This window comes from Atractosteus spatula, chromosome 3 (genome assembly GCF_055471065.1).
Source record: "Atractosteus spatula isolate fAtrSpa1 chromosome 3, fAtrSpa1.hap1, whole genome shotgun sequence".
Taxonomy (NCBI): Eukaryota; Metazoa; Chordata; class Actinopteri; order Semionotiformes; family Lepisosteidae; genus Atractosteus; species Atractosteus spatula.
Window position 1 is genome coordinate 68748909 of NC_142708.1, and position 26766 is coordinate 68775674.

Consider the following 26766-nt stretch of genomic DNA (forward strand, 5'->3'; position numbering starts at 1 on the left):
CTGTGAGGTTCAGATCATAGGTGAGAGAGGCTGGGAGTTTGATAGTTCGGGGGTAAAAACTGTCTCTGAGGTTGGTAGTCTGGGACCGAATGCTGCGGTACCGTTTTCCAGATGGTAGAGGGTCATACAGTCTGTAGCTGGGGTGTGTGGGGTCTTTGATGCTAAGAGCTTTCCTCAAGCATTGTCCGTTATAAATGTCCTGTATAGATGGGAGGGCAACCCCAGTGATGGAATGTTTTCACCACCCGCTGTAGGGCTTTGCGGTCAGCAGTACTGCAGTTGCCATACCACACTGTGATGCAGCCTGTCGGTGTGCTTTCTGTACTGCATCTGTAAATGTTAGTGAGGATCTGGGGACATATCTTAGCCTTCTTCCTCCATCTTAGGAGGTACAGGTGCCGTTGTGCTTTCTTGATCAGACAGGTGGTGTTGAGAGACCATGTGAGGTCCTCGGTGATATGGACGACAAGGAATTGAAAGTTACTGACCCTTTCCACTATAGTCCCGTTGCTGTGGATAGGGGCATGTCCGTTTTGCAGTTTCCTGAAAGCAATGATCGGCTCCTCGGATTTGCTGACATTGAGGGTGAGGTTGTTGTCCTCACACCACGTTGTAAGGAGATTGACCTTGTTGTAATGGAAAGAATAAGGTTCTGGATCCCGAGATGGAGTCAAACGGATGACTTTATTGCATGCAAGGAACAATAAAGCTGAAATCTTGTTTCCCGCAAGAAATGACAAAACGGAAGTGTTGTTCAAAGTGCCGGTACAAACTTTAGGCTTATATAGTCCTTCCTTGCTTCTCTGATTCGTCATTCGTTATTATGGTAAAGGGGGGAGGTCACGTGTTTGACCAGTTTACAGCTTTTTGGCCAAATGGTCAGGGATTAGTCTCCAGGGGTTCCCTAGCTCGCATCTGGAATCCTTATCAGTTAACCCCCTTCCTGCCATAAACTCCAGCCTTAGAAGTCTAATCTTCATGCAGAAAGGACTTAAAATTAACCCCATCTTCACATCTTACTTTAACCTCCTCTCTGTAGGCCCTCTCATCATTGTCATCAGACCTACAACTGTGGTGTCATCGGCAAACTTGATGATGGGGTTGGTGTTATGTTTGGCCTTACAGTCGTGGGTGTAGAGGGAGTAGAGTAATGGACTAAGCACACACCCCTGGGGGCCCCCAGTGTTCAGGGTTAGTGTGCCGGAGGTGTGGTTTCCAAGCCTGACAGCCTGAGGTCTGCCTGTCAGAAAGTCCCAAATCCAGTTGCAGAGGGTGGTGTTGAGACCCAGTGCACTGAGTTTCTTGACTAGCTTCTCTGGAATGATAGTGTTAAAAGCTGAGCTGAAGTCGATGAATAGTCTTGCGTATGTGTTCTTTTTGTCCAGATGGGATAGGGCAGTGTGTATGGCAGTGAAGATTGCGTCATCTGTGGATCTTTTGAGCTGGTAGGCAAACGGGTACGGGTCCAGTGTGTTTGGAATGGTGTCCTTAATGTGCTTCATGACCAGCCTCTCAAAGCACTTCATGATGACAGATGTTAGTGCCACTGGTCGGTAGTCATTAAGACAAGTCACTGTGGTTTTCTTTGGTATTGGGATGATGGTGGTTGTCTTGAAGCAGGTGGGGACTATGGCTTGGGCCAGAGACATGTTGAAAATGTCTGTGAATACACCCGCCAGTTGATTGGTGCAGGCTCTGAGGATGCGACTGGGTCCTTTTTAGCAGAGATCTCCTCACCTCATCTGCAGATAGTGAGAGCAGCTGGTCAGCTGCGGAGGGTGCAGCTCTGTTGACTGGTTCTGTGTTGGCTTCAAACCGAGCATAGAAGGTGTTGAGCTCGTTAGGCAGGGAGGCATCATGGGGAGGTGCACAGATGTTCTTCCTCTTGTAGTCTGTGAGGGCCTGTATACCTTGCCACATGCGCCTTGGGCCATTAGTGGTGAAGTGTTTCTCTAATTCCTGTTTGAGCGTGTTTTTTGCATGTTTAATACCATTGTTTAGATTGATCCTGGCTGCCTTAGTTCTGATTTATTGCTCGATTAAGCTTCATTTCTCATCCAATATCTGAAAGACAACCTGTGTGTAAGCCCAAGGTTAATTCTGTGCATTTCACACTTGGATACAACTGCCTTCCCTTCATAGGATCTTCCTGGGCTCTATGCGGACTCCAATTTCAGGGGCAGTGGGACAGTAACCATTCTAACACCTAGGTAGATAATTCAATGTTTACTTGCACACTCCTCTGTTTAACCATTTTGTAATCAAAATGCCTGTATTTCCTTGCTACTGAAATGTATCAACATTGACAGGTGCATACATAGGAGTATCTGGTTCTTGTCAAACTGTAGCTTGCTGGGGTGTGCTTGGGCTCTCTTCTCGAGTTCCATCTGGACTACACCCCTGCTCCCAGCTGTATTGTTTTGCCTGTCTGGTATTACTGGTTGTCCAATAGACAACAGGTTTATCAATTTGTAACGAGTTGTCTGTTTAGTGCCTGCTCACAAATTGAGTCACAAGTGTGGCAGTCTTGTAGTGAATTACTACTGGCAGTAGTGATAGCCAGAAGTGGGCTGCTGTCTAATTAACCGGTTGGCTTTTCATACTGAGAAAGTGGACCTAGATTAATGCCACCTGCTACAACAATTCAGGACTCAGATTAGTTCCCTCACTCCATCACCTTAAACCAGTGGTTCTCAAAGTTCTTTGACCAAGTACCACCCCTCATCAAACCAAAGCATCCAGCTACCCCCCATGAGTCATTTCCTCATAGGAACCACAAATCTCAAAGACCAACATGAGCGCGTGTGCACATGCGTGTATAATATAAACAGCACTGGGCACTTACCGTTTCAGTGAGAGGGGTGAGCCTTGATACAATTCACAACAGTCGAACAGATCTTAAATCCTCAGGCAGTTTGACTGCCAAGGCCTCGTGGTAAATGCTGCAGTGCGTCCACTTCATATCTGGAGCAATGTCTCTAATTCGTGCAACTCCACCGCTGTGTCTGCCTGTTATCGCTCTAGCGCCGTCTGTGCAAACTCTGATGCATTTGTTCCAGTCGATGCCATTCTCTTTGATAAATTCATTCAGAACTGAAATATTTACTCTCCTATAGTTCTTGTTGGTAGTAGCTTATAGAACAGAAAGTGCTCATGGGCTGTGCCCTCAAACTCATGCCTATCATGAACTAGCAAATTGGCCAAACCAACGACATCTACAGAGTCCTCTAATTGCGGTGAAAAGCATCTGCTCCTTTTGACGTGCTCCATCAGCGTACTTTTGACATCCGCCATATCAAGAATTCTACGAGTGACTGTGTCATTTGAAAGAGGCAGCTTTTTCTCCACATGTAATACGTGTCCGCTCCTTTGCCAACGATAAACAAAGGTTCTTCACAAATAATGTGGGGCTTACCTGCCTGAGCACTCCGCAAGCTTGCGTTTTCCCCGTTTCCATTTCAGAACTTAAAAGAAGTTATGTATTTTTCTCAAATAAACCTAGAAGTGTCCTTAAGTATTTTTCTGCTGCCTATCACGCTTTCCTGTGCTCACAAGCCTGGCAGTGTTCCAAAATCACGCACATTCTCCTCTCTCCCTGTTTGCTGGTCATATAATTTTTAAATACAATTGCCTGAAATTCAGACCAGCCCCCCTATTTAATGTTTTACCACAAGGGCAAAGTTTAAGGCTGTCAGCGCATCGTGTCTCATCTCATTTTGTAAAAACAAAATGCCTGTGCTGAACGCTGGGGGCACGAATTTCTGTGCATCACTTCCAACAATGATCATTGTTGGTGGTATCGGAAATTCATTGTTTCATCGGACTATTTACAAAAAACAAGCACTTCCTTCCAATATTTACTACAATAGACTGGTGTCCCATCCTGGGTGTACCCCACTCTGGGCCTCGATGGATTATCTATGGATGGATTAGACAATTCCTATTACACTACAGATGTAGCTTTTGTGTGTAAAATACAGGTTTAAGCAAGTAAAGTTGGAGATTCACAGATCAGTTTGACAAGAAAAGCTGCGTTTACCCAGCTGTCCAAACACAGAGCCCAACAGAGAGTGGAGACCAGCCGGTTCCTAACCCAACACACAATGGACCATCAGATGTGGGGGGGGGGAGTAGCTAGTTCGGCTGGTTCACCGTGACAGCACGTACAGTATTTGGATGGTGGGGTGAAAATGGAGAGCTTGCAAACTCCCCCAGAAGAAAGCCCACCACGAATCGAACCCAGGACCCCAGAGCTGCAACAAAGCCATGCTAACAGAGAAGCATGCGTGCAGCCCGTTTTTAATCCGTTGCAAACGATCAAGCGCGGCTGCTAATGGAAAGAGCAGCAACGCCAGGCGCCTGTTTCGCTCCTGGATCGGAAGGTGTGAGAACAGTTGTCTGCGCTCCGCGCGCGTCCGACATTTTCGCTGGGACAAAGCGTGTCTGCACTGCACGCAGATCCGGAGAAGGAAATATCACGTCGAGTTTCTCCCTTTTCACCCCGGGGACATAGTTAAAACACGAAAGATGTCGTTTTAGGCTTTTAATTCTTGAAATCGTTCACCCAGCGCTTTTCCTCCAAATTGACCGGCGAAGCAGAAGAACATTCGAACGAAAACAAAGAAGGAGTTTTATCATTTACAAGACTGTAACTATACAATGGTCATTTTGGCAGAAGGAGACATTCACAGTTTTAATTCAATAATAATCTTATAGTCGATGTGAATTCAGACGTGTCGGGACTAGCGCTTATCTTATTCATTTTTTACATCTTGCCAGTAGCAACAGCTGTAACAGGAAATTTTAGATACCGTGACCGCAAAATATAGCGAAGATCCTAGTTTCTAATATTCATTGTAAACAATCAGCAGTCTACTCAGGAGAAATTAGTCTTCACTATTGGCAATAGACACTCTTCAGATCAGTCCACCTCTCTAAATCGACTTCAAATGACAATGTGTGTGTGCTATCGTCAAGACTTAAAGTAAAGCCATTCGTGTTTTCAACTGTAGAAGACTGACTCCAGCAGTCCCCACAACCAACATTTCCACTGGGACACAGCTGGGGGACAAAACACGTGTCGTCACTGCACACAGATCTGGAGAAGGAAATACTGTATCACTACGAGTTTGTCTTTTCACTAGAGGGACACATTCAATCCACGAAATATCTCATTTTCGGCAAATTCATTGAAATCATTTGTGCAAACCTTTCCTACATATCAACCGCCACAAAGGAGAAACACTCCGACGAAAATAAACGAGGAAGTGGAGTTCGCTGATTTAGAAGGTTTTAGAAATACAATTTGTAAGGAATAATAGCAGGCATATCCTAATAAGACATTTAAGTAAGAAGTCAATAATGAGATCTTATGATGTACTGTATGTAAAGTGAGACGTTTTCGGACCAGGTCTTATCTTTTCTCACTAGTTCACCTCTGATCAGATCATTCTCAACATCTGGTGGTCAGCAGGCAAAAGCTCTAACAGGAAATATTAGATGTACGTACCACAAAATACAGCCAGCGTCCTAGGGTAACTGACCGGGGTAAAGTTAGCTTGAAGTTCGAAAACGGTTTTGGCACGCCTGTATCGCTTTCACGAAACCTCCTAGGGTTACGAAAACACTTGCTTTGTGTATAAAGTACATTGTGACTGTTTTAACAGCCTTCATATTGTCGTTTTTATCACTTTTTCTGACCACGCACGAATATTCTTTTGTCCATATCTTCGCAATGGAAGCACAGAACGCCTTCAAACCAAATGCATTTTAAAGAGCACGACTTGTGGAAATTTCCACAGCCTCTACATCAAACTATCAGTGAGCTAATGATCTTTTTTGATAAAAAAGTTTTTTGAAACTGCTCAATAAGGCTTCGTGCGAAAAACCCGTATATCACCATAGGAAGCAGAGCAGCGCAGTCTCCAATTACCCAGACTGTAAGCACGGGAATAAAGTTTGGTTTGATTTCTGAAACCCTTTCTTTATGTCCTGTTTTCACTCAGGTAAGGGTCAACTATATTCACAATACCGACAGCAGAAAGATTCCAATATTCTTTACTCAGCAGCTTATTAAAAACAGCTCCCATGATTTTCAAACCGATTTTTGACACAGAAGACCGACACAGCTTTGCGTTCTGACTCTCTTTTTCTCGTGCTTCTATTTAATGTGGCACTATGCACTGGGATAGGGGAGTGCTGTTCACAAGCCAATAGCTCGGTGACCTAAGAGGTGTCGTGAAAACGCTACAGGCGTGCCAAAATCGTCTTCTAACTTCAAGCTAACTTTACCCCGGTGTTTAACCGTAAGTATTCACTGTAAACAATGACCCGTCTTTTCAGGAGAAATTAGTCTCCATGATCCTCCTTCACTTGAACTATAACGGCTTTTCCACGGGGTTGATTCAATATCCTGTCCTCCTGCGTGTGAGCTGACAGAGTTCGGGTCCTCGTGAAAATCTTCACTCTGCGAACCTGAACGTCATCACGTGCGAAAGTCTCGGTGGCTTTAAAAGGAAGGAGCTCGCAAACAGCAGGTATCGTGGTTTTGCGAGGTGTTTTCATTTCGAGATGGGGTTTTCTAGTGGTCTTTCCTTTCGGCTGTTGACCTTGCTGTTCCTCGCAGTTCTGTGTGACGCTGCGCAATGGCGCGCCCGCGCTAACGTCCAATCCGGCATCAGGCGCAAGGGGGTCGCCTTTCTGGACTCGCCTCTGCTGCCGCGGCAGCAGAAGCAGCAGGTTATCCGGGCTGTGTCGGCGCAGTGCGGGGAGAGTACGATCGTGGTGCAGGTCAAGACGGACCTGTTCGGCACGGGGCAGCTGATCAACGCCTCGGATCTCAGCCTGGGAGACTGTGCGGTCACCCGGCAGGACACCGCGGCGCAGCTCCTGATCTTCGAGGCTGAGCTGCAGGCGTGTCGCAGTGTGCTGACGGTAAGTGGTTCTGCGGTTGGGCTGCTTTTGGTTCTCGGCTGTTGGGTGACTGGATCTGTGATCTGTCTAGACCGTGGATGAGCAACTGGTGTACGGCTTCTCTCTCCACTACACCCCGAAGCCGGTGGCCAACACCCCCATAGTGAGAACGAATGGCGCTGTTGTGGGTATCGAGTGTCACTACATGAGGTGAGTCCTGGAGGAGCAGCAGGGCTGACTGCCTGGAGCTTGACTCCCTGCTGACACCTGCCTCCTGTCTGCTAGGCTCTACAATGTGAGCAGCAATGCCCTGAAGCCCACCTGGGTCCCCTACACCTCCACCAAGTCTGCTGAGGATCTGCTGGACTTCTCCCTGAGCCTCATGAGTGGTAGGTCTCCCCCTGAGACGAGTCACGGTGTAGTTGGGTCAATGGGATGTGTGCTTGAGATTGGGGTTCCCTTCTCATCCAGATGACTGGAGCTCCCGGAGGTCCTCCAATGTGTTCTACCTGGGGGACGTCCTGAACATCGAAGCCTCCGTCACCCAGGCCAACCACCAACCCCTGCGGCTCTTTGTGGACAGCTGTGTGGCCACCTTGGTCCCTGACCAGACCTCCACTCCCAGCTACTCCTTCATTGCGAACTATGGGTGGGTGTGACCTCGGGTGGCTTGAGCTAGTGAACACTGCCTGCCGTCTCTCCAGTTCTACACTGCCTTCTCTCCTTTCAGGTGCCTGACTGATGCCAAATCCACAGGCTCCAGCTCGCGGTTCATGCCAAGAACCCAGGACACCAAGCTGCAGATGAAGCTGGATGCCTTCAGGTTCTATCAGGATGCCAGGAGCTCAGTGAGTACTTGATCCTGATCCCTTCTGCTTTCATGGGTTTGTGCCGGTTGTGAGAACAGCATGTCCATTACAAGCCCAAGATGGAGGCCTGGGTGTAGCTTGATCCACTCGTGCTCTTGGCAGATCTACATCACCTGCCACCTGAAGGTGACTCCTGCTTCCCAGAGTGTGGACCCCCTGAACAAGGACTGCTACACTGAGGGCAGCAGGTCAGTGAGGAGGCAGGGAGCTGCTGTGTCCAGCTGGTGCTCAGTTGAGGGAGCTGCTCTGACCCTGTGTCCCTGCTGTAGGTGGAGATCAGTGGATGGGAGTGACCAGGTCTGCAGCTGCTGTGACTCCAGCTGTGTGCCTACTGTACGATCCAGGTATTGGGGTGGCAGGAGCAGGAGGGACCTGGCTTCTACAGGGGGTAAGGCACCCTTCCTCTGCCACTCATGGCATGGATCTCCTCAGGGTAGTGGGGGTCAAGAAGTGGTCTACAGCCAGGCTTGTCCTGCTCTTGTTGCAGCTCCTGAGTGGGGAGCTGATGCCACTGTTGGTCCCGTGCTTGTGCTGCAAGAGCAGGTTGCTGAGAGGCCAGTGGAGGCAGAAGGCCAGAGCTCCCAGCTAAGAGCAGAGGAGGACAAAGCCGCAGGTACTGGCAGGAGGTGCTGTCATGTCAGCTGGCCCCTCTCTGTGGCAGTGCCCACTTGCTGAGGCTCCTCTGTGCTTTCTTTCCAGGCCTGCCTGTGGAGGCTGTGATCCTGGCTGGTGTGGTGACTGCTGTGGGGCTGGTCTGTGCTGCTCTGCTGGGGACAGTCCTGCACAGGAGGAAGCAACACAAACCCATGAACTGACTTGATGTGAATGAGGAATAAACTGGTTTGCAAAGTGTCTCTTGTACGGAGCTGCTTCTTTCCTAAGGGGAGTTTTGGGGACTGGTGAAGTTGGGTGGGAATGCAGTACTGTCTAGGATTCCTGCTTCTGCACACTGAGGGTGGTCAGCTGCTCAAGCAAGCAGTTGGGTAGAAAGTGTCAGTTCGGTATTGCTTCTCCCAGACTGTAGCATAGCAACTGAAATCACTAGTAAAAATACCCTGGGAGTGACCGAGTCCAGTGTCTGCGTTCTTCCCGGGAAAAGCAGGGCTCTCTTCAGGAAACGGGAGCAGCCTGAGCCGTGACGTATCGGATCGTACAGGTTTTAAAACGGCGCCACAGGCAGGAGTTCTTTGATGTCGGCTGCCAGAACGAGAGCCCCTCCATGCCTTTAAGGCAATGGATGAATTTATCAACTCTCGCATCTCCGAAGGTCCCCTATTCCGCGAAGAGGAGAAACGGGCACCGCCAATACTTCGTTGGGAAAGCAGTATGTGAACTCGACGTAAAAGGCTTCAGCATATGTACCCAGCATCCTAAATCAAGCGTGTTGTACTTGCGCTGTACGTTAGTTGGACATAAATCCTATTTTAAAGATGAACAGGTTTATAGGCTTTTAAAACGGCCAAGGAAAAGATTACAGGATCTAAACACGTGCATTATTAGTCCACCACACCATGGCCTTTTCCCTATTGCCGTAATTAACGGTGCCCTTTAATGAAGTTTGGTCTTTTCCTCGACGTGTTTGTTTAAAGCGCAAAATGTCTGGGTTTTTCTTGCTCAACATAACGGTCCAAAAGGGGCCGTATCGCCGGCTTAACGGCAAAGGCCAATTTCCAGTGGCCGATGAGCAATACTGTGTTTAAAACAATCTGAAAGTACCGCTATTCTAAAGCGCCTCATAAAAGTGAATACAGACATTAATCGCGAACTAGACATGTGATGCTCCATGTGGACGGAATCGCTAAAACGATAAAGCCCTTTACATCCCTAAAACCAAAATGTGCTCCGTTCATTTGAAATTGATCATTTGAAGCTGCTGTCCACCACAGTAGTTTTTGAGTAGAACATTCGTTTATATTTTTGTTAGCTAAAATATTGTAATTGATCAAACGTGAACGCTAACGTAGTGTATTAACAGCACATATTTGTAAGCTAGACTTCTGCTCTTTCAGGGGGAAATTGCAAAACTTCGCTGGTTTCAGTGTTTAGGGAAAAACTGTAGAATACGAATGACACAAGGCAGAAAAACTCAACTGTACCGAACAGCTCGTCTGTCTCGGTCACAATCTCCGTAACTCACTAATTTGAACGTGCCAGCAAAACGTCTTTGGAGTGTAATGCTTCTGCCTCTGCGTGCTTGTTTTTCCAAGACAATGCAAGAGACTCCTCGTTTGGATGACTGTAAGAGCAGCTGTATGCCCCTTTTATTATTTACATCTGTACATGAATATCACTGCCAACGATGAAGCTAGTGTGCATTGGTATTTCTATCAGTTAAAAACTGAAAACCGGATTTTTTTTGGCATATAACCAGAAAGTGAACCAACCGAAAATATCCCAAACTGCACATCTCTGTTTATACCGCTCCTCTGTACCGTCAGTTCTTCTCTGAATCGGCTGATGGCACAGAGCGCTTAGAGACGGATGCAGCTCTTTACTCGATAAGAGGTCAAACACATCGTGTTGAGATATTAGTCTAACCCGCATGAGAGCTCGTTCCAGTCGAACAGGACGCTCCGTGATGAATCAGCTGACTCGGGTGTCGCTCTGAGTGTCCGAAGTCCTCGTGCGCGCGCTACAGCCCTCCAATCGCCGCCCTCAGCCAATCAGGGCGCAGCGAGTATTTCAGGAGCTGAGCGCCGCTTGTCTGCAGTTCCTCGGCGAGTTTCACGATGGAGAAGTCAATGAGCAGAGGGAGGATGGGGTTGTACATTGTGTTGTTTTTGCTATCGTTGGATTGTTCTTTAGCTCAGGTTCAGAAGTGCCTGGTTAATGACAGTGACAAGATAGCATGTGGTGACTTGACTATCGGTAAAAGTGACTGTGAAGCTAAAAATTGCTGCTTTGATCCGTCCAGCCAAAATCGCTGTTACTATGGGAATGAAGGTGGGTTTTTGGATCTTGAGCGTCTTCTATGATGAGCTTAACGGGCTTGGTTTACCAGCTCTTGCTTTCCTCCAGTGACTGTCCAGTGCACCAGGGATGGCCAGTTTGTGGTGGTCGTGTCCAGGAATGCCACCAGCCCTCAGCTGAGCCTGGATTCAGTCAGCCTGCAGGGGGGCAGGAGTGCCCCCTGTGGCCCTGTTGGCACCACTGCTGGCTTTGCCATGTTCCAGTTCCCAGTCAGTGCCTGTGGCACCAGCATGAAGGTGAGGGGCTTGATCCTTCAGCTGAGGATGTTGTTCCTGTGGGGATTCCTGACCTTGTTCATGTGTCCTTCCTCCAGATTGAAGGTGGTGCCGTGGTGTATGAGAACATGATGTCCTCAACCTTTGCTGTGATTGGGGGACCTGCTGGCTCCATCACAAGGGACAGTTTCTACAAGTGAGTGAGCGGCTGCTGCTTCCCAGAGTGCTCTGGTCTTGCTGGATCCCATGACTGCCTGCTTCTCTCTCTCCAGGCTGTTCTTCCAGTGCAGGTATGCAGACGATGACCTTGTTCCAGTGCAGGCTGTGGTCTACACGGTCTCCCCGCCCCCTCCGGCAGTGTCTCCAGGACCTCTCCGTGTGGAGCTCAGGATTGCAAGAGGTAGCTGTCAGGCCTTGGGCTGTGTGAGCCGAGTGTGTGGGGCTCCTGCTGAACCCCGCTGCTGCTCTCGTCCTCAGGAGAGCTGTATGACTCCTACTACAGTGACCTGGACTACCCTGTGACCAAGGTGCTGCGGGATCCTGTGTATGTGGAGGTCCACATCTTGAACAGGACTGACCCCAACATTGTCCTGACCCTGGGGGACTGCTGGGCCACTTCCACTCCCAGTCCTCTCAGCCAGCCCAGCTGGAGCCTTCTGGTTGCTGGGTAACCTGACCCCTGTGGCTCCGACTGGCTTGTCTCTGTAGTGTCCCCTTGTGGAAGAGCTCACCCTCCCTGTTGCTGTCCTTGCAGGTGTCCCTACAGAGGTGACAACTACCGGACCACCTTGATCCCTGTGGGTGGCTCCTCAGGGCTGCCGTACCCAACGCACTACCAGCGCTTCATGATTCAGATGTTCACTTTTGTGGATCCTGCCTCTCAGGTGCCTCTGATGGAGAAGGTAGGGAGCAGCTTGTGGGGAAGGAGGTGGTGGCTGGTCCTGGGCTGTGCAGTGACCCTTGCTCTGCTCTCTCCAGGTGTTCATCCACTGTAGTGCAGCAGTGTGCCAGCCGACTGCTACTGAGCGCTGTGTGCCCACCTGTGGCAGGAGGAGTGAGTTCTGTCGGGACGGGGCGGTTGTGTGCCAGTCAGCTGTGTGTATCCTTTCCTGATGCTGTTGTCCTGTCCTCTTGCAGGAAGAGCTGTTGCTCGCGTGGCAGAGGACTCCTCCAGAGAAACTGTGCTGGTGTCCAGTGGGGAAGTGATCCTGGTTGGATCTGAGCTTCCAGCTCTGGATCAGCTGGATTCCCATCCTGAAGGTGAGGGAGGGGGATGGAGGCTGAGTGTCTGATCCTGTTCCCTGTGTCTGACCCCTCACTAAAGCTCTTCTCTCCACAGCACCCCGGTTCCTGAGCTATGGGCTGCCGGTAGTAGCTGCCTCCACTGTGCTTGTGGTCTCTTCTCTGGTGTTGGTGGCTGTGTGGAGATCTAGACCTCGCATCCAGAATACCAAGCTGAATCTGGAGTATGAATAAAGGCCTTGTTCTGAACTCCCTTGTGTACTGTTTTGGATGCTTCCCTCTTCCGTCAGCATGAAGTGCTGTAGTTCAGTGTCTATGTGAAGATGTCCCTGTAAGCCTCTTCAATGGCAGTGTTTTTCCATCTTTCATAGACAAGTACTTGCACTAGTTCTTGGCCAATGCTTTTTCTTGGAGGCTGTGGTCTTAATGATATTCCTTCAACGGGCCTGGGTTCTAATTGACTGCACTTTGGAAGACCAAAGTGGGGGGGGGGCTCATCAGGGCTATAGGGCTCATAAACAATTCCTCTTTCATTCTCAGCCCCGTGCGCAAGTTGACAAACTAGCTCCCGCTCCCATTCCCTTCTGAGTGAGTTCAGCCCACGCCCTCCTGTTCTACTTCTTTAGAACAACACACCAGGACCCAGCCAGCCAAACATTTCTAGTTTGATTACAATTAGTTTTTCCTTCAGCTACCTGTCAAAGCAAAAATTAAACCATGATTTAACTTGGGGACTAGTGCTGTGCATGAACAAAATGGTTGTAACTTTCACCCACTTCTCTACAGCCTGAGTCCAATAAAAGTGGTGGAGATGAGCCAGTTCCTAGCATAACTGAACATGCAAACTCCCCCGGAATGTACACTAGTCAGGAGTCCAACCCAATAGACACTCTTCAGATCAGTCCAGCTCTCTAAATCGACTTCAAATGACAATGTGTGTGTGCTATCGTCAAGACTTAAAGTAAAGCCATTTACTCCAGTAGTCCCCACAACCAACATTTCCACTGGGACACAGCTGGGGGACAAAACACGTGTCGTCACTGCACACAGATCTGGAGAAGGAAATACTGTATCACTACGAGTTTGTCTTTTCACTAGAGCGACACATTCAATCCACGAAATATCTCATTTTCGGCAAATTCATTGAAATCATTTGTGCAAACCTTTCCTACATATCAACCGCCACAAAGGAGAAACACTTCGACGAAAATAAACGAGGAAGTAGAGTTCGCTGATTTAGAAGGTTTTAGAAATACAATTTGTAAGGAATAACAGCAGGCATATCCTAATAAGACATTTAAGTAAGAAGTCAATAATGAGATCTTATGATGTACTGTATGTAAAGTGAGACGTTTTCGGACCAGGTCTTATCTTTTCTCACTAGTTCACCTCTGATCAGATCATTCTCAACATCTGGTGGTCAGCAGGCAAAAGCTCTAACAGGAAATATTAGATGTACGTACCACAAAATACAGCCAGCGTCCTAGGGTAACTGACCGGGGTAAAGTTAGCTTGAAGTTCGAAAACGGTTTTGGCACGCCTGTATCGCTTTCACGAAACCTCCTAGGGTTACGAAAACACTTGCTTTGTGTATAAAGTACATTGTGACTGTTTTAACAGCCTTCATATTGTCGTTTTTATCACTTTTTCTGACCACGCACGAATATTCTTTTGTCCATATCTTCGCAATGGAAGCACAGAACGCCTTCAAACCAAATGCATTTTAAAGAGCACGACTTGTGGAAATTTCCACAGCCTCTACATCAAACTATCAGTGAGCTAATGATCTTTTTTGATAAAAAAGTTTTTTGAAACTGCTCAATACGGCTTCGTGCGAAAAACCCGTATATCACCATAGGAAGCAGAGCAGCGCAGTCTCCAATTACCCAGACTGTAAGCACGGGAATAAAGTTTGGTTTGATTTCTGAAACCCTTTCTTTATGTCCTGTTTTCACTCAGGTAAGGGTCAACTATATTCACAATACCGACAGCAGAAAGATTCCAATATTCTTTACTCAGCAGCTTATTAAAAACAGCTCCCATGATTTTCAAACCGATTTTTGACACAGAAGACCGACACAGCTTTGCGTTCTGACTCTCTTTTTCTCGTGCTTCTATTTAATGTGGCACTATGCACTGGGATAGGGGAGTGCTGTTCACAAGCCAATAGCTCGGTGACCTAAGAGGTGTCGTGAAAACGCTACAGGCGTGCCAAAATCGTCTTCGAACTTCAAGCTAACTTTACCCCGGTGTTTAACCGTAAGTATTCACTGTAAACAATGACCCGTCTTTTCAGGAGAAATTAGTCTCCATGATCCTCCTTCACTTGAACTATAACGGCTTTTCCACGGGGTTGATTCAATATCCTGTCCTCCTGCGTGTGAGCGGACAGAGTTCGGGTCCTCGTGAAAATCTTCACTCTGCGAACCTGAACGTCATCACGTGCGAAAGTCTCGGTGGCTTTAAAAGGAAGGAGCTCGCAAACAGCAGGTATCGTGGTTTTGCGAGGTGTTTTCATTTCGAGATGGGGTTTTCTAGTGGTCTTTCCTTTCGGCTGTTGACCTTGCTGTTCCTCGCAGTTCTGTGTGACGCTGCGCAATGGCGCGCCCGCGCTAACGTCCAATCCGGCATCAGGCGCAAGGGGGTCGCCTTTCTGGACTCGCCTCTGCTGCCGCGGCAGCAGAAGCAGCAGGTTATCCGGGCTGTGTCGGCGCAGTGCGGGGAGAGTACGATCGTGGTGCAGGTCAAGACGGACCTGTTCGGCACGGGGCAGCTGATCAACGCCTCGGATCTCAGCCTGGGAGACTGTGCGGTCACCCGGCAGGACACCGCGGCGCAGCTCCTGATCTTCGAGGCTGAGCTGCAGGCGTGTCGCAGTGTGCTGACGGTAAGTGGTTCTGCGGTTGGGCTGCTTTTGGTTCTCGGCTGTTGGGTGACTGGATCTGTGATCTGTCTAGACCGTGGATGAGCAACTGGTGTACGGCTTCTCTCTCCACTACACCCCGAAGCCAGTGGCCAACACCCCCATAGTGAGAACGAATGGCGCTGTTGTGGGTATCGAGTGTCACTACATGAGGTGAGTCCTGGAGGAGCAGCAGGGCTGACTGCCTGGAGCTTGACTCCCTGCTGACACCTGCCTCCTGTCTGCTAGGCTCTACAATGTGAGCAGCAATGCCCTGAAGCCCACCTGGGTCCCCTACACCTCCACCAAGTCTGCTGAGGATCTGCTGGACTTCTCCCTGAGCCTCATGAGTGGTAGGTCTCCCCCTGAGACGAGTCACGGTGTAGTTGGGTCAATGGGATGTGTGCTTGAGATTGGGGTTCCCTTCTCATCCAGATGACTGGAGCTCCCGGAGGTCCTCCAATGTGTTCTACCTGGGGGACGTCCTGAACATCGAAGCCTCCGTCACCCAGGCCAACCACCAACCCCTGCGGCTCTTTGTGGACAGCTGTGTGGCCACCTTGGTCCCTGACCAGACCTCCACTCCCAGCTACTCCTTCATTGCGAACTATGGGTGGGTGTGACCTCGGGTGGCTTGAGCTAGTGAACACTGCCTGCCGTCTCTCCAGTTCTACACTGCCTTCTCTCCTTTCAGGTGCCTGACTGATGCCAAATCCACAGGCTCCAGCTCGCGGTTCATGCCAAGAACCCAGGACACCAAGCTGCAGATGAAGCTGGATGCCTTCAGGTTCTATCAGGATGCCAGGAGCTCAGTGAGTACTTGATCCTGATCCCTTCTGCTTTCATGGGTTTGTGCCGGTTGTGAGAACAGCATGTCCATTACAAGCCCAAGATGGAGGCCTGGGTGTAGCTTGATCCACTCGTGCTCTTGGCAGATCTACATCACCTGCCACCTGAAGGTGACTCCTGCTTCCCAGAGTGTGGACCCCCTGAACAAGGACTGCTACACTGAGGGCAGCAGGTCAGTGAGGAGGCAGGGAGCTGCTGTGTCCAGCTGGTGCTCAGTTGAGGGAGCTGCTCTGACCCTGTGTCCCTGCTGTAGGTGGAGATCAGTGGATGGGAGTGACCAGGTCTGCAGCTGCTGTGACTCCAGCTGTGTGCCTACTGTACGATCCAGGTATTGGGGTGGCAGGAGCAGGAGGGACCTGGCTTCTACAGGGGGTAAGGCACCCTTCCTCTGCCACTCATGGCATGGATCTCCTCAGGGTAGTGGGGGTCAAGAAGTGGTCTACAGCCAGGCTTGTCCTGCTCTTGTTGCAGCTCCTGAGTGGGGAGCTGATGCCACTGTTGGTCCCGTGCTTGTGCTGCAAGAGCAGGTTGCTGAGAGGCCAGTGGAGGCAGAAGGCCAGAGCTCCCAGCTAAGAGCAGAGGAGGACAAAGCCGCAGGTACTGGCAGGAGGTGCTGTCATGTCAGCTGGCCCCTCTCTGTGGCAGTGCCCACTTGCTGAGGCTCCTCTGTGCTTTCTTTCCAGGCCTGCCTGTGGAGGCTGTGATCCTGGCTGGTGTGGTGACTGCTGTGGGGCTGGTCTGTGCTGCTCTGCTGGGGACAGTCCTGCACAGGAGGAAGCAACACAAACCCATGAACTGACTTGATGTGAATGAGGAATAAACTGGTTTGCAAAGTGTCTCTTGTACGGAGCTGCTTCTTTCCTAAGGGGAGTTTTGGGGACTGGTGAAGTTGGGTGGGAATGCAGTACTGTCTAGGATTCCTGCTTCTGCACACTGAGGGTGGTCAGCTGCTCAAGCAAGCAGTTGGGTAGAAAGTGTCAGTTCGGTATTGCTTCTCCCAGACTGTAGCATAGCAACTGAAATCACTAGTAAAAATACCCTGGGAGTGACCGAGTCCAGTGTCTGCGTTCTTCCCGGGAAAAGCAGGGCTCTCTTCAGGAAACGGGAGCAGCCTGAGCCGTGACGTATCGGATCGTACAGGTTTTAAAACGGCGCCACAGGCAGGAGTTCTTTGATGTCGGCTGCCAGAACGAGAGCCCCTCCATGCCTTTAAGGCAATGGATGAATTTATCAACTCTCGCATCTCCGAAGGTCCCCTATTCCGCGAAGAGGAGAAACGGGCACCGCCAATACTTCGTTGGGAAAGCAGTATGTGAACTCGACGTAAAAGGCTTCAGCATATGTACCCAGCATCCTAAATCAAGCGTGTTGTACTTGCGCTGTACGTTAGTTGGACATAAATCCTATTTTAAAGATGAACAGGTTTATAGGCTTTTAAAACGGCCAAGGAAAAGATTACAGGATCTAAACACGTGCATTATTAGTCCACCACACCATGGCCTTTTCCCTATTGCCGTAATTAACGGTGCCCTTTAATGAAGTTTGGTCTTTTCCTCGACGTGTTTGTTTAAAGCGCAAAATGTCTGGGTTTTTCTTGCTCAACATAACGGTCCAAAAGGGGCCGTATCGCCGGCTTAACGGCAAAGGCCAATTTCCAGTGGCCGATGAGCAATACTGTGTTTAAAACAATCTGAAAGTACCGCTATTCTAAAGCGCCTCATAAAAGTGAATACAGACATTAATCGCGAACTAGACATGTGATGCTCCATGTGGACGGAATCGCTAAAACGATAAAGCCCTTTACATCCCTAAAACCAAAATGTGCTCCGTTCATTTGAAATTGATCATTTGAAGCTGCTGTCCACCACAGTAGTTTTTGAGTAGAACATTCGTTTATATTTTTGTTAGCTAAAATATTGTAATTGATCAAACGTGAACGCTAACGTAGTGTATTAACAGCACATATTTGTAAGCTAGACTTCTGCTCTTTCAGGGGGAAATTGCAAAACTTCGCTGGTTTCAGTGTTTAGGGAAAAACTGTAGAATACGAATGACACAAGGCAGAAAAACTCAACTGTACCGAACAGCTCGTCTGTCTCGGTCACAATCTCCGTAACTCACTAATTTGAACGTGCCAGCAAAACGTCTTTGGAGTGTAATGCTTCTGCCTCTGCGTGCTTGTTTTTCCAAGACAATGCAAGAGACTCCTCGTTTGGATGACTGTAAGAGCAGCTGTATGCCCCTTTTATTATTTACATCTGTACATGAATATCACTGCCAACGATGAAGCTAGTGTGCATTGGTATTTCTATCAGTTAAAAACTGAAAACCGGATTTTTTTTGGCATATAACCAGAAAGTGAACCAACCGAAAATATCCCAAACTGCACATCTCTGTTTATACCGCTCCTCTGTACCGTCAGTTCTTCTCTGAATCGGCTGATGGCACAGAGCGCTTAGAGACGGATGCAGCTCTTTACTCGATAAGAGGTCAAACACATCGTGTTGAGATATTAGTCTAAGCCTCGCGATAGCTCGTTCCAGTCGAACAGGACGCTCCGTGATGAATCAGCTGACTCGGGTGTCGCTCTGAGTGTCCGAAGTCCTCGTGCGCGCGCTACAGCCCTCCAATCGCCGCCCTCAGCCAATCAGGGCGCAGCGAGTATTTCAGGAGCTGAGCGCCGCTTGTCTGCAGTTCCTCGGCGAGTTTCACGATGGAGAAGTCAATGAGCAGAGGGAGGATGGGGTTGTACATTGTGTTGTTTTTGCTATCGTTGGATTGTTCTTTAGCTCAGGTTCAGAAGTGCCTGGTTAATGACAGTGACAAGATAGCATGTGGTGACTTGACTATCGGTAAAAGTGACTGTGAAGCTAAAAATTGCTGCTTTGATCCGTCCAGCCAAAATCGCTGTTACTATGGGAATGAAGGTGGGTTTTTGGATCTTGAGCATCTTCTATGATGAGCTTAACGGGCTTGGTTTACCAGCTCTTGCTTTCCTCCAGTGACTGTCCAGTGCACCAGGGATGGCCAGTTTGTGGTGGTCGTGTCCAGGAATGCCACCAGCCCTCAGCTGAGCCTGGATTCAGTCAGCCTGCAGGGGGGCAGGAGTGCCCCCTGTGGCCCTGTTGGCACCACTGCTGGCTTTGCCATGTTCCAGTTCCCAGTCAGTGCCTGTGGCACCAGCATGAAGGTGAGGGGCTTGATCCTTCAGCTGAGGATGTTGTTCCTGTGGGGATTCCTGACCTTGTTCATGTGTCCTTCCTCCAGATTGAAGGTGGTGCCGTGGTGTATGAGAACATGATGTCCTCAACCTTTGCTGTGATTGGGGGACCTGCTGGCTCCATCACAAGGGACAGTTTCTACAAGTGAGTGAGCGGCTGCTGCTTCCCAGAGTGCTCTGGTCTTGCTGGATCCCATGACTGCCTGCTTCTCTCTCTCCAGGCTGTTCTTCCAGTGCAGGTATGCAGACGATGACCTTGTTCCAGTGCAGGCTGTGGTCTACACGGTCTCCCCGCCCCCTCCGGCAGTGTCTCCAGGACCTCTCCGTGTGGAGCTCAGGATTGCAAGAGGTAGCTGTCAGGCCTTGGGCTGTGTGAGCCGAGTGTGTGGGGCTCCTGCTGAACCCCGCTGCTGCTCTCGTCCTCAGGAGAGCTGTATGACTCCTACTACAGTGACCTGGACTACCCTGTGACCAAGGTGCTGCGGGATCCTGTGTATGTGGAGGTCCACATCTTGAACAGGACTGACCCCAACATTGTCCTGACCCTGGGGGACTGCTGGGCCACTTCCACTCCCAGTCCTCTCAGCCAGCCCAGCTGGAGCCTTCTGGTTGCTGGGTAACCTGACCCCTGTGGCTCCGACTGGCTTGTCTCTGTAGTGTCCCCTTGTGGAAGAGCTCACCCTCCCTGTTGCTGTCCTTGCAGGTGTCCCTACAGAGGTGACAACTACCGGACCACCTTGATCCCTGTGGGTGGCTCCTCAGGGCTGCCGTACCCAACGCACTACCAGCGCTTCATGATTCAGATGTTCACTTTTGTGGATCCTGCCTCTCAGGTGCCTCTGATGGAGAAGGTAGGGAGCAGCTTGTGGGGAAGGAGGTGGTGGCTGGTCCTGGGCTGTGCAGTGACCCTTGCTCTGCTCTCTCCAGGTGTTCATCCACTGTAGTGCAGCAGTGTGCCAGCCGACTGCTACTGAGCGCTGTGTGCCCACCTGTGGCAGGAGGAGTGAGTTCTGTCGGGACGGGGCGGTTGTGTGCCAGTCAGCTGTGTGTATCCTTTCCTGATGCTGTTGTCCTGTCCTCTTGCAGGAAGAGCTGTTGCTCGCGTGGCAGAGGACTCCTCCAGAGAAACTGTGCTGGTGTCCAGTGGGGAAGTGATCCTGGTTGGATCTGAGCTTCCAGCTCTGGATCAGCTGGATTCCCATCCTGAAGGTGAGGGAGGGGGATGGAGGCTGAGTGTCTGATCCTGTTCCCTGTGTCTGACCCCTCACTAAAGCTCTTCTCTCCACAGCACCCCGGTTCCTGAGCTATGGGCTGCCGGTAGTAGCTGCCTCCACTGTGCTTGTGGTCTCTTCTCTGGTGTTGGTGGCTGTGTGGAGATCTAGACCTCGCATCCAGAATACCAAGCTGAATCTGGAGTATGAATAAAGGCCTTGTTCTGAACTCCCTTGTGTACTGTTTTGGATGCTTCCCTCTTCCGTCAGCATGAAGTGCTGTAGTTCAGTGTCTATGTGAAGATGTCCCTGTAAGCCTCTTCAATGGCAGTGTTTTTCCATCTTTCATAGACAAGTACTTGCACTAGTCCTTGGCCAATGCTTTTTCTTGGAGGCTGTGGTCTTAATGATATTCCTTCAACGGGCCTGGGTTCTAATTGACTGCACTTTGGAAGACCAAAGTGGGGGGGGGGCTCATCAGGGCTATAGGGCTCATAAACAATTCCTCTTTCATTCTCAGCCCCGTGCGCAAGTTGACAAACTAGCTCCCGCTCCCATTCCCTTCTGAGTGAGTTCAGCCCACGCCCTCCTGTTCTACTTCTTTAGAACAACACACCAGGACCCAGCCAGCCAAACATTTCTAGTTTGATTACAATTAGTTTTTCCTTCAGCTACCTGTCAAAGCAAAAATTAAACCATGATTTAACTTGGGGACTAGTGCTGTGCATGAACAAAATGGTTGTAACTTTCACCCACTTCTCTACAGCCTGAGTCCAATAAAAGTGGTGGAGATGAGCCAGTTCCTAGCATAACTGAACATGCAAACTCCCCCGGAATGTACACTAGTCAGGAGTCCAACCCAATAGACACTCTTCAGATCAGTCCAGCTCTCTAAATCGACTTCAAATGACAATGTGTGTGTGCTATCGTCAAGACTTAAAGTAAAGCCATTTACTCCAGTAGTCCCCACAACCAACATTTCCACTGGGACACAGCTGGGGGACAAAACACGTGTCGTCACTGCACACAGATCTGGAGAAGGAAATACTGTATCACTACGAGTTTGTCTTTTCACTAGAGCGACACATTCAATCCACGAAATATCTCATTTTCGGCAAATTCATTGAAATCATTTGTGCAAACCTTTCCTACATATCAACCGCCACAAAGGAGAAACACTCCGACGAAAATAAACGAGGAAGTAGAGTTCGCTGATTTAGAAGGTTTTAGAAATACAATTTGTAAGGAATAACAGCAGGCATATCCTAATAAGACATTTAAGTAAGAAGTCAATAATGAGATCTTATGATGTACTGTATGTAAAGTGAGACGTTTTCGGACCAGGTCTTATCTTTTCTCACTAGTTCACCTCTGATCAGATCATTCTCAACATCTGGTGGTCAGCAGGCAAAAGCTCTAACAGGAAATATTAGATGTACGTACCACAAAATACAGCCAGCGTCCTAGGGTAACTGACCGGGGTAAAGTTAGCTTGAAGTTCGAAAACGGTTTTGGCACGCCTGTATCGCTTTCACGAAACCTCCTAGGGTTACGAAAACACTTGCTTTGTGTATAAAGTACATTGTGACTGTTTTAACAGCCTTCATATTGTCGTTTTTATCACTTTTTCTGACCACGCACGAATATTCTTTTGTCCATATCTTCGCAATGGAAGCACAGAACGCCTTCAAACCAAATGCATTTTAAAGAGCACGACTTGTGGAAATTTCCACAGCCTCTACATCAAACTATCAGTGAGCTAATGATCTTTTTTGATAAAAAAGTTTTTTGAAACTGCTCAATACGGCTTCGTGCGAAAAACCCGTATATCACCATAGGAAGCAGAGCAGCGCAGTCTCCAATTACCCAGACTGTAAGCACGGGAATAAAGTTTGGTTTGATTTCTGAAACCCTTTCTTTATGTCCTGTTTTCACTCAGGTAAGGGTCAACTATATTCACAATACCGACAGCAGAAAGATTCCAATATTCTTTACTCAGCAGCTTATTAAAAACAGCTCCCATGATTTTCAAACCGATTTTTGACACAGAAGACCGACACAGCTTTGCGTTCTGACTCTCTTTTTCTCGTGCTTCTATTTAATGTGGCACTATGCACTGGGATAGGGGAGTGCTGTTCACAAGCCAATAGCTCGGTGACCTAAGAGGTGTCGTGAAAACGCTACAGGCGTGCCAAAATCGTCTTCGAACTTCAAGCTAACTTTACCCCGGTGTTTAACCGTAAGTATTCACTGTAAACAATGACCCGTCTTTTCAGGAGAAATTAGTCTCCATGATCCTCCTTCACTTGAACTATAACGGCTTTTCCACGGGGTTGATTCAATATCCTGTCCTCCTGCGTGTGAGCTGACAGAGTTCGGGTCCTCGTGAAAATCTTCACTCTGCGAACCTGAACGTCATCACGTGCGAAAGTCTCGGTGGCTTTAAAAGGAAGGAGCTCGCAAACAGCAGGTATCGTGGTTTTGCGAGGTGTTTTCATTTCGAGATGGGGTTTTCTAGTGGTCTTTCCTTTCGGCTGTTGACCTTGCTGTTCCTCGCAGTTCTGTGTGACGCTGCGCAATGGCGCGCCCGCGCTAACGTCCAATCCGGCATCAGGCGCAAGGGGGTCGCCTTTCTGGACTCGCCTCTGCTGCCGCGGCAGCAGAAGCAGCAGGTTATCCGGGCTGTGTCGGCGCAGTGCGGGGAGAGTACGACCGTGGTGCAGGTCAAGACGGACCTGTTCGGTACGGGGCAGCTGATCAACGCCTCGGATCTCAGCCTGGGAGACTGTGCGGTCACCCGGCAGGACACCGCGGCGCAGCTCCTGATCTTCGAGGCTGAGCTGCAGGCGTGTCGCAGTGTGCTGACGGTAAGTGGTTCTGCGGTTGGGCTGCTTTTGGTTCTCGGCTGTTGGGTGACTGGATCTGTGATCTGTCTAGACCGTGGATGAGCAACTGGTGTACGGCTTCTCTCTCCACTACACCCCGAAGCCGGTGGCCAACACCCCCATAGTGAGAACGAATGGCGCTGTTGTGGGTATCGAGTGTCACTACATGAGGTGAGTCCTGGAGGAGCAGCAGGGCTGACTGCCTGGAGCTTGACTCCCTGCTGACACCTGCCTCCTGTCTGCTAGGCTCTACAATGTGAGCAGCAATGCCCTGAAGCCCACCTGGGTCCCCTACACCTCCACCAAGTCTGCTGAGGATCTGCTGGACTTCTCCCTGAGCCTCATGAGTGGTAGGTCTCCCCCTGAGACGAGTCACGGTGTAGTTGGGTCAATGGGATGTGTGCTTGAGATTGGGGTTCCCTTCTCATCCAGATGACTGGAGCTCCCGGAGGTCCTCCAATGTGTTCTACCTGGGGGACGTCCTGAACATCGAAGCCTCCGTCACCCAGGCCAACCACCAACCCCTGCGGCTCTTTGTGGACAGCTGTGTGGCCACCTTGGTCCCTGACCAGACCTCCACTCCCAGCTACTCCTTCATTGCGAACTATGGGTGGGTGTGACCTCGGGTGGCTTGAGCTAGTGAACACTGCCTGCCGTCTCTCCAGTTCTACACTGCCTTCTCTCCTTTCAGGTGCCTGACTGATGCCAAATCCACAGGCTCCAGCTCGCGGTTCATGCCAAGAACCCAGGACACCAAGCTGCAGATGAAGCTGGATGCCTTCAGGTTCTATCAGGATGCCAGGAGCTCAGTGAGTACTTGATCCTGATCCCTTCTGCTTTCATGGGTTTGTGCCGGTTGTGAGAACAGCATGTCCATTACAAGCCCAAGATGGAGGCCTGGGTGTAGCTTGATCCACTCGTGCTCTTGGCAGATCTACATCACCTGCCACCTGAAGGTGACTCCTGCTTCCCAGAGTGTGGACCCCCTGAACAAGGACTGCTACACTGAGGGCAGCAGGTCAGTGAGGAGGCAGGGAGCTGCTGTGTCCAGCTGGTGCTCAGTTGAGGGAGCTGCTCTGACCCTGTGTCCCTGCTGTAGGTGGAGATCAGTGGATGGGAGTGACCAGGTCTGCAGCTGCTGTGACTCCAGCTGTGTGCCTACTGTACGATCCAGGTATTGGGGTGGCAGGAGCAGGAGGGACCTGGCTTCTACAGGGGGTAAGGCACCCTTCCTCTGCCACTCATGGCATGGATCTCCTCAGGGTAGTGGGGGTCAAGAAGTGGTCTACAGCCAGGCTTGTCCTGCTCTTGTTGCAGCTCCTGAGTGGGGAGCTGATGCCACTGTTGGTCCCGTGCTTGTGCTGCAAGAGCAGGTTGCTGAGAGGCCAGTGGAGGCAGAAGGCCAGAGCTCCCAGCTAAGAGCAGAGGAGGACAAAGCCGCAGGTACTGGCAGGAGGTGCTGTCATGTCAGCTGGCCCCTCTCTGTGGCAGTGCCCACTTGCTGAGGCTCCTCTGTGCTTTCTTTCCAGGCCTGCCTGTGGAGGCTGTGATCCTGGCTGGTGTGGTGACTGCTGTGGGGCTGGTCTGTGCTGCTCTGCTGGGGACAGTCCTGCACAGGAGGAAGCAACACAAACCCATGAACTGACTTGATGTGAATGAGGAATAAACTGGTTTGCAAAGTGTCTCTTGTACGGAGCTGCTTCTTTCCTAAGGGGAGTTTTGGGGACTGGTGAAGTTGGGTGGGAATGCAGTACTGTCTAGGATTCCTGCTTCTGCACACTGAGGGTGGTCAGCTGCTCAAGCAAGCAGTTGGGTAGAAAGTGTCAGTTCGGTATTGCTTCTCCCAGACTGTAGCATAGCAACTGAAATCACTAGTAAAAATACCCTGGGAGTGACCGAGTCCAGTGTCTGCGTTCTTCCCGGGAAAAGCAGGGCTCTCTTCAGGAAACGGGAGCAGCCTGAGCCGTGACGTATCGGATCGTACAGGTTTTAAAACGGCGCCACAGGCAGGAGTTCTTTGATGTCGGCTGCCAGAACGAGAGCCCCTCCATGCCTTTAAGGCAATGGATGAATTTATCAACTCTCGCATCTCCGAAGGTCCCCTATTCCGCGAAGAGGAGAAACGGGCACCGCCAATACTTCGTTGGGAAAGCAGTATGTGAACTCAACGTAAAAGGCTTCAGCATATGTACCCAGCATCCTAAATCAAGCGTGTTGTACTTGCGCTGTACGTTAGTTGGACATAAATCCTATTTTAAAGATGAACAGGTTTATAGGCTTTTAAAACGGCCAAGGAAAAGATTACAGGATCTAAACACGTGCATTATTAGTCCACCACACCATGGCCTTTTCCCTATTGCCGTAATTAACGGTGCCCTTTAATGAAGTTTGGTCTTTTCCTCGACGTGTTTGTTTAAAGCGCAAAATGTCTGGGTTTTTCTTGCTCAACATAACGGTCCAAAAGGGGCCGTATCGCCGGCTTAACGGCAAAGGCCAATTTCCAGTGGCCGATGAGCAATACTGTGTTTAAAACAATCTGAAAGTACCGCTATTCTAAAGCGCCTCATAAAAGTGAATACAGACATTAATCGCGAACTAGACATGTGATGCTCCATGTGGACGGAATCGCTAAAACGATAAAGCCCTTTACATCCCTAAAACCAAAATGTGCTCCGTTCATTTGAAATTGATCATTTGAAGCTGCTGTCCACCACAGTAGTTTTTGAGTAGAACATTCGTTTATATTTTTGTTAGCTAAAATATTGTAATTGATCAAACGTGAACGCTAACGTAGTGTATTAACAGCACATATTTGTAAGCTAGACTTCTGCTCTTTCAGGGGGAAATTGCAAAACTTCGCTGGTTTCAGTGTTTAGGGAAAAACTGTAGAATACGAATGACACAAGGCAGAAAAACTCAACTGTACCGAACAGCTCGTCTGTCTCGGTCACAATCTCCGTAACTCACTAATTTGAACGTGCCAGCAAAACGTCTTTGGAGTGTAATGCTTCTGCCTCTGCGTGCTTGTTTTTCCAAGACAATGCAAGAGACTCCTCGTTTGGATGACTGTAAGAGCAGCTGTATGCCCCTTTTATTATTTACATCTGTACATGAATATCACTGCCAACGATGAAGCTAGTGTGCATTGGTATTTCTATCAGTTAAAAACTGAAAACCGGATTTTTTTTGGCATATAACCAGAAAGTGAACCAACCGAAAATATCCCAAACTGCACATCTCTGTTTATACCGCTCCTCTGTACCGTCAGTTCTTCTCTGAATCGGCTGATGGCACAGAGCGCTTAGAGACGGATGCAGCTCTTTACTCGATAAGAGGTCAAACACATCGTGTTGAGATATTAGTCTAAGCCTCGCGATAGCTCGTTCCAGTCGAACAGGACGCTCCGTGATGAATCAGCTGACTCGGGTGTCGCTCTGAGTGTCCGAAGTCCTCGTGCGCGCGCTACAGCCCTCCAATCGCCGCCCTCAGCC

At 49.5% G+C, this 26766-nt stretch overlaps 5 protein-coding genes across 7 annotated transcripts; all 5 read left to right on the top strand.

Annotated features, from left to right (window-relative positions):
* Positions 1–6570: 6570 nt before the first annotated feature.
* LOC148838427 (zona pellucida sperm-binding protein 3-like) lies at positions 6571–8596 on the top strand. The gene is made up of 9 exons (XM_088911512.1): positions 6571–6933; positions 7004–7122; positions 7198–7301; positions 7384–7561; positions 7643–7760; positions 7884–7969; positions 8051–8169; positions 8269–8394; positions 8481–8596. The coding sequence occupies exons 1-9, from the start codon at positions 6571–6573 to the stop codon at positions 8594–8596; spliced, it is 1329 nt and encodes a 442-aa protein (XP_088767638.1).
* Positions 8597–10510: 1914 nt separating this feature from the next.
* LOC148838428 (zona pellucida sperm-binding protein 4-like) lies at positions 10511–12442 on the top strand. 2 transcript variants are annotated; one of them, XM_088911229.1, is made up of 9 exons: positions 10511–10724; positions 10800–10987; positions 11065–11162; positions 11239–11366; positions 11444–11633; positions 11721–11868; positions 11945–12020; positions 12104–12226; positions 12291–12442. In XM_088911229.1, exons 1-9 carry the CDS (start codon positions 10511–10513, stop codon positions 12440–12442), a joined length of 1317 nt encoding a protein of 438 aa, XP_088767355.1. The 2 variants fall into 2 exon arrangements, with proteins under 2 accessions (XP_088767355.1, XP_088767356.1); XM_088911230.1 differs by having other exon boundaries at positions 12306–12442.
* Positions 12443–14732: 2290 nt separating this feature from the next.
* On the top strand, positions 14733–16758 carry LOC148838429 (zona pellucida sperm-binding protein 3-like). Its single transcript, XM_088911555.1, has 9 exons — positions 14733–15095; positions 15166–15284; positions 15360–15463; positions 15546–15723; positions 15805–15922; positions 16046–16131; positions 16213–16331; positions 16431–16556; positions 16643–16758. The coding sequence occupies exons 1-9, from the start codon at positions 14733–14735 to the stop codon at positions 16756–16758; spliced, it is 1329 nt and encodes a 442-aa protein (XP_088767681.1).
* A 1914-nt stretch (positions 16759–18672) lies between these two features.
* LOC148838430 (zona pellucida sperm-binding protein 4-like) lies at positions 18673–20604 on the top strand. 2 transcript variants are annotated; one of them, XM_088911257.1, is made up of 9 exons: positions 18673–18886; positions 18962–19149; positions 19227–19324; positions 19401–19528; positions 19606–19795; positions 19883–20030; positions 20107–20182; positions 20266–20388; positions 20453–20604. In XM_088911257.1, exons 1-9 carry the CDS (start codon positions 18673–18675, stop codon positions 20602–20604), a joined length of 1317 nt encoding a protein of 438 aa, XP_088767383.1. The 2 variants fall into 2 exon arrangements, with proteins under 2 accessions (XP_088767383.1, XP_088767384.1); XM_088911258.1 differs by having other exon boundaries at positions 20468–20604.
* A 2290-nt stretch (positions 20605–22894) lies between these two features.
* Positions 22895–24920, top strand: LOC148838431 (zona pellucida sperm-binding protein 3-like). The gene is made up of 9 exons (XM_088912050.1): positions 22895–23257; positions 23328–23446; positions 23522–23625; positions 23708–23885; positions 23967–24084; positions 24208–24293; positions 24375–24493; positions 24593–24718; positions 24805–24920. The coding sequence occupies exons 1-9, from the start codon at positions 22895–22897 to the stop codon at positions 24918–24920; spliced, it is 1329 nt and encodes a 442-aa protein (XP_088768176.1).
* Positions 24921–26766: the final 1846 nt, after the last annotated feature.